Here is a 6,311-nt window from a genome sequence, read left to right as displayed (position 1 = left end):
AAAAAAAAAAAAAAAAAAAACTTAAGAAAAAAATAACAAAAAAACAAGAGAATGTAGGCACATTGGCATCCCCGTCTCATCAGAAATGCTCAACTCTAGAAGAGAGTGAACAAATCCATCAGATGTCTAGAATTCTATACACAGACAATGTAGTAAGTAAGTAAACACCATACTAAAGGCATTTTATATTATGGAAGGACTAAAGAAATGTATCTCACAGGTACCCAGAAAGTGAAGGAATAAACCAGAGTAAACACAAAAAGAGGGTTCCATGACAGCTGTGCAGCAAGCACAGAGAGGGTGCCTTGAAGTCATCTGAGAAAAACTGTAGCAATGGGTCCTAGAGACCCAACAGATGTGACAGAACCATACAGTGTGGAAGACAAAAGGCATTATGGTTCTCTCTGCTGGGTTTCCACCACCTCTGTGTCTCTACTCCCTGAGATGCATAGCTCTGCATAACCATGGAAAGGACCCGATCAAGCTGGATCGAATACTGAGCGTTCCAGGCCCCAAAATAGTGTCCTTCCTAGAGAACACATTGTGGGGCATCCTGCTCTATAGGTGTCAGAAGTGGGAGCAAGAAGTCTCAAGCCCCTTACTTCAGCCACCAGAATCTCCAGGAACCCAGCCAATGCCAGGGTCACAGTCAGTCCTTGGAAGCAGTAGTGACGGTTGGATGGTCTGGGAGTCAGGAGGGAATAAGACAAGACACACAGCAAAGTGGTTTAGACTTTACTGGGGATCAGGCAGTCCTAGGGCAGGCAACATGTTGAGGGAGCAGGGCCTGCCCATAGTCAACACGGCTCTTTCCTGCAGTGCTGGGACAGCTCGGGGTTGACCTCCACAGGAAAGGGGACCCGTTGGGCTCCTCAAAGCAGACACAACCACTCACAGGTCAGCAGGTCAGGTTTGCCTGAGGGCAGGAAAGGGAACCTTGAGAGGGCCATTGCCGAAGGACTGGGAAGCCTGAGATTTTAAAGGATCTGGACAGGAGAGAGGTTTGAGGGAAGTAAAGAGGATCACTAAGGCCTTGAGGATGAGAAGGAAATGAAAAGGAAGAAGGACCGAGAAGGTAGCTCCTGGGTACAGAGTGTCCAGTTGTCCTCCGGGGCCCCAGACAGCAGGCTCAGTAGTGTCCTCACTCTCATCTTCTGGCCTTACCAGGCTCTACTTGTGGCCCCAGATGGCCATCTTTGTGTACAGAGGCGTTGGGAGGAAGCAGCTGGACTTCATGTAGGCAGAGATCTTCTTTAAGCCCTGAGAAGGGAGAAAGGAAGCCAGCGCTCTGGGTCTGCTGCCTATAGGGGCAGAGCAATCCCACTGCAGGCACCACAGGTCAGGAACCAAATGGCAGCCTTTCCACGTGGGATCAAGGGATGGAGCATCACAATCTCTCAGGGTTCTCAGATCTTCTGGCTTAACTCTCCCGATGTCCCTTAACTAATGCCACACCTGAATCAGAACTGACACTAATGGAGATTCTGCAAATGCTTGGTGCTCTAGACCCAAGAGCAATTAAAATCCAGGCTTAAAAAGCCCACCCAGCAACGCAGCAAAATCAGTTCTACAATCACTATTTCTCACAAGAAAAACAGAGGCACACACAATTTCACAAAGCTACGAAGTGGGTCAGGGCTGGATACAGCCTGGCTCTGTCTCTCTCCAGTTCTGGCTCTTTTTGCCAAATTCTCCTCTTCTCTCCACCCCCTCAGAAGGTCCTTTCATTCCCTGTCTGCACAAACATTCTCCTTTGTCACAGGGAGGTGCCTGGCTTGCCTGGGTTTGCATACAGAGGAGGAACCTCTAGCAGGACCCAGGGGCTCAGAACAAGCCTGTGCAGCCTGGAAGAGACACCAGGTCTCACCCGATGACTGAATATGTGTAGGGGGCGACGAACCCACAAAAGAAAGGACAGGTCAAGCTCTAACCATCACTCCCCTGAAAGCAGAAAGTCCAAAGTTCTCCACCTGGTACATGAGCCACATCTCACTAGGCCCCAACATACCTCATCCCCAGGGGACCAGGCAATATGACACCCAGGTGTGTTGTGCGCGATCTCACCAGAATAAAGTACCCAGAAAACATCAACAGTTCAAAAGAGACCCAGGTTGCCTGGTAAAGGGCCAGGCCCAGGCAGGTCACAGGTTGCAGCCCTCAGCTCACCCCTCTCCTTCTCCTCCTCTTACATAACCCCAAGACCACTCGGCCTGGACCAGAACCAGAGCTGATGAGAACTAGCTGAGAAAGCAGATCTCTTGTGGGGAGTGGGCAAGGAGAACAGATTCCAGGCTCAGACACCTGTAGGACTCACGCCTCAAACCTCCACATCTGGACTGAAGCAGCTATTGCTGCTATCAAACACGTTGACTGCATGTGTCAGGTGATTAGTCAAGAGGTGGGGTCTCGGCTGTGCTCCCAGTCCCCAGCTGGTACCACACACTCCCCGCAGACTGGTGCCTACAGTTCCCTAACTGCACTCACCCCAGGACGGGGGTCATCCTTCCATCTCCCACTTTGCCTGACACGGGCCTCAGCAGAGGAGAAGATCAGCGTATGTGAGCTAAAGTCAATGATCGACCCCACCTCACAGCCTTGGAATATTGGAGGGAAGGAGAGGAAGAGGCGCAGGGAAGGAACGTGCCCCACCTAGAACACTCCCAGTCAAAGTCCTTCAGCAGGGCAACCACACATGTACCCAAGGCAGCTCCAACCACAGCCCTGGGTCTCAGAATTCCCCCGATGAGAGTTCGAATGGTAAAGAACACTCTGGGGATCAGCTAAGAATACTGTCGTCTGATCTCCAAACAACCCTCTTATGGGGCGCCTGTGTATTTGGAGCTCAGCATCAGTCCTACCTTGTGTCAATCGATAATGCCAGCTGCGTACACACACCTGAAATGTTCTATGACTTTCATAGTATCCTGGGTGAAACCCAGGCTTGACAAGACCTGAGGCCTTTCCTTTTGGCATCAAACAGGGAGAGCCCTGACTGCTACCCATAGATCCAGAGGCTGACAGGGAGGCCAGCACAGCCTCGCCGGCTCTGGGACTGCAGCAAATGACCTTCTCATGCATTCTCAGCTTCCTTTTCGGTAAAATGGGAAGGAGAATTCTAATTCTGTAGGAATGTTGTTAGAATTAAATTGGACACGCTACATGTAATATGCTGAGCATAAAGACAGTATTCAATAAATGCCTGTCATTCTTCATTTTAGCTCCAACTGGGAATGCATCACAGAGAAGGGAAAAGGAACAGCCAAGAACAAGGAGGATAAGCGGCATCACCTCAAAGCGGGACATGAAGTCCTTCAGGTTTGGAAACGCGTCCAGGCACTTCGGCTCAAATATACGGTTCTGGTCAAGGACATCATATACAAGGAAATCCACAAAGGTGATCTGCAAAGCCAAGGATAAGTTGGCTGGATCGTCCGTAACACAGGAAGGATGACAGCTCACAGTCCCCATGGCACTTCCCCTTTACCTTGTCCCCTGCAAACCAAGGTCGCTTCCCCAGGAACTGTGAGTAGAGCTTGATCTTTTCAGGGAGTCCCTCCAGGTACTCTGGCTTTAGTTTCTCCTAAAGTGGAAAACAGCTGTCACTATCTCAGCCAAGCTCCCTGCACCGAGGCAGGCCTTCCAGGGCAGTGCAGGGTCCCAGCTGGCCATGGAACAGCAGCCATCTTCCCTGCAACTGGGTCTGGGTCAGTGCCCAGGCTTCTACTTCATACATCAGCATTTATTAGACTCCTACTGGGTACTAGGCCCTATCTGAGTTCATTATGAAGCTGTCCCTGAATCTGTCACCGCTGATCTCCACACACCCCTCCTATGGGCAGACACAGGAGCGCCTGAGAACCTGGCAGTCTCTGGAGTCAACATTAGGCAGAATCATAGTTTCAAAGAACTAAAAGAGCTCAGGTCACAAGGCCCATCTGGTGGGTGGCAGAGAACTGGAATGGACATTTGAGTAGTTTCTGGAAAGATAAGGAGATTTTGAGAAGCTGAATGGAAGGAGGAAGAGGAACAAGGCCCTTTGGCTGACCCTGAGCTGCTTATCTTTAAAATGTGCTGATCCCTCTGCTTACCCCGTTCCTCATGCTTCCCATGAGGAACGGGGTAAGCAGAATTCCAAATATGTGGGTGCTGTTCCGTTGCCCCATCTTTTATGTGTTTTGCTCATAGTTTGAATTGTGTATTCCAGGACTGAGCAGGAGGTGTGAACCAGCCAGGAGACATGAACCGTGTCAGAGGTCAGAGGCCAAGAATGGAGGGGATTCTGAACACAAGCTTCACCATCTAGGAATTGAGTTTCCACCCTGAGGTACCTAAGATTGGTGAGAATTGATTCAGAGTCTTAATTGACAAGCCATTGGAGTTATGCGAATAACTGGTGGCTGCACAGGAAACCACTCCAAGGATGAGGAGCACTGGGGAGGTCAGAAGGAGAAAGGACCGGTATAGACAGGAGTGCAAGGGTCCTGGTGCCGAATTCAAACCCTGCGGGCCCAGTCTGTGGCAGAGAAAGTCGACTCACAAAATCCGGACTGTAGCTGACAATAGCCAGCTGCATGCGGGTGTCCATAGCCTGGTTTTCCAACATGTCCACACGAATCTTCTCCTCTTTTCTCCCCACCTGCCACACACACAACAGAGACTTGTCTTCAGCCTCCCCTCCCAGCCAAGTCCAGGAGAAGGCCACTGTCCCCCCACCGCAGCCAGCCCCACTCACACATCTTGTGCTTGCGGGCAAGGTAGCGCAGGATGGCGTTGCTCTGGGTGATCTTGTGAGCCCCGTCGATTAAGTAGGGCAGCTGACGGGCAAGCAGCAAAGTCATTCTGGCCGCCAGGCTCCTCAGCACTCTCTTCCCTTAAGCCACGGCACAGGTGACAACTGGCACTCATAGTACCTGCCTATGCTAGGCTCTAAGTAAGAATACTCAAAAATAGTAGGTGAATGAGCTGGGACATAGAACATCATGGAAAGGCAGTGTAGCAACCAGACATGAGAGTAGAAGGCAGAAGGCCCCTGACCTAGAACCTCTAGGCTGGGGACAGGACATGCAGTTAGAGACACCTCAACTTTCCCAAAAACTGCTCCCGCCCCTGCACCTACATTGGGAAAGTCCAGGCCCAGCATGAATTTTTCATTCAGCCACTGGCTTCTGTCACAGTCGGGAGCTGTGGTGGAAAAGAGGAGGTGAAAACAGACCTCCCAGAGTCCCATCCTCCTTCCTGGGACCCTCCCAAGGACTCACTGGCAAGACCTCTGGGACCGGTGGACCCAGAATCCGCCTCCCTGTTTTGTGTTCCAAGGTTGGGGAGAAGAATTCCTGGAAGAGTTCTAGACCCCACACGATGAGACTTGCAAAGATTTAGGCAGGCCCTAGAGGGAATACATCCCAGTTATCCATATGGGGACCCGGCAATCCCCTGCCAGTGACCTTCCTTGGAGGGCCAACCTGGACCCTCCAGGTGGTTTAGGGATGAGGCTGGCTGCAGCCCCAGCAGGTGGAGGTCTGCAGAGGCAGTAGCAGGTTGCCACACAGGGGTTGCTTGGGACCAACTCAGCACAAGAGAGCAGAGGGTGAGACAAGAAGGTGACCTTACCAACCCCCATGGAGTACATCTTTTCCTCATAGCTTGAGTCTGTGTATTCCAGGAGCAGGCGGATGGCGTGGGCCAACCCGCGGATGTCTCAGTACCCCAGTGTCACGGGCACGGTGCAGTTGCTCTGGATGCAGTGGCCAGGACTCAGCGGGGCTTGTCTGTAACTCTATCCCGGTTCCTGGGGATGCTGGGGAGGGGCTTTGGACGGGGCCTGGTGGTAGTGCCCCCCCCCCAGGCCCTCTGCCCGCGACTGGTGAACAATATCACTTCCCCCTGGCCGGAGAGGATTTGCAGAGATTGAAAGGCAGGAGCAGTCGCCTCCGCCCCACTGGCGGGAAGGAGGGAGGTACTCCGCAGCCTGCCAGGCCAGAGGTTTCAGGGAGCGAGGTCTGGGCGCCCAGAAACCCAAGGCAGGGCTCAGGGTCGTCTGCTTCCCCAGCCCCGCCCCCATCCAGACCCCACAGAGACTTGGCTGTGCCCCTGGGACACAGGCCAGATGCTAAAAGACCAAAGCACTTCTCCCTTACTCTCCCCTCCTGGTTTTGCTCAGCCTTCACCTCTCTCCTGCCGCGTCCCCGCGGGCTCTGGGAGGCTCTGGCTGGCGGGGTCAGGACACAAGGTGGGGCTCCCAACCGGAGGGTGTCACTCAGCACCTATCACGGGAAGAGCAGGTCCCTACTGCCCGAAAATTCCTCGGAGGC

At 52.6% G+C, this 6,311-nt stretch overlaps 1 protein-coding gene across 1 annotated transcript; it reads right to left on the bottom strand.

The window, feature by feature from the left end:
• Nucleotides 1-720: 720 nt before the first annotated feature.
• On the bottom strand, nucleotides 721-5,648 carry LOC103269084 (glutathione S-transferase Mu 2-like). Its single transcript, XM_021716879.1, has 8 exons — nucleotides 5,611-5,648; nucleotides 5,117-5,181; nucleotides 4,729-4,814; nucleotides 4,538-4,628; nucleotides 3,485-3,580; nucleotides 3,289-3,399; nucleotides 1,165-1,260; nucleotides 721-916 (listed from the first exon to the last, which is right to left on the bottom strand). The coding sequence occupies exons 1-7, from the start codon at nucleotides 5,627-5,629 to the stop codon at nucleotides 1,171-1,173; spliced, it is 558 nt and encodes a 185-aa protein (XP_021572554.1). The 5' UTR covers nucleotides 5,630-5,648; the 3' UTR covers nucleotides 721-916; nucleotides 1,165-1,170.
• Nucleotides 5,649-6,311: the final 663 nt, after the last annotated feature.

This window comes from Carlito syrichta, unplaced genomic scaffold (assembly GCF_000164805.1).
Source record: "Carlito syrichta isolate Samal-C Ts95f unplaced genomic scaffold, Tarsius_syrichta-2.0.1 Scaffold309076, whole genome shotgun sequence".
Classification (NCBI taxonomy): domain Eukaryota; kingdom Metazoa; phylum Chordata; class Mammalia; order Primates; family Tarsiidae; genus Carlito; species Carlito syrichta.
This window is presented reverse-complemented; position numbering and strand designations above follow the sequence as displayed.

Coding starts and splice junctions, on each gene's coding strand:
- LOC103269084 (XM_021716879.1), bottom strand. Junction 4,815..5,116: donor TGGGCCTGGACTTTCCCAAT/GTAGGTGCAGGG, acceptor CTTGCCCGTCAG/CTGCCCTACTTAATCGACGG. Junction 3,581..4,537: donor TCAGCTACAGTCCGGATTTT/GTGAGTCGACTT, acceptor TTTCCACTTTAG/GAGAAACTAAAGCCAGAGTA.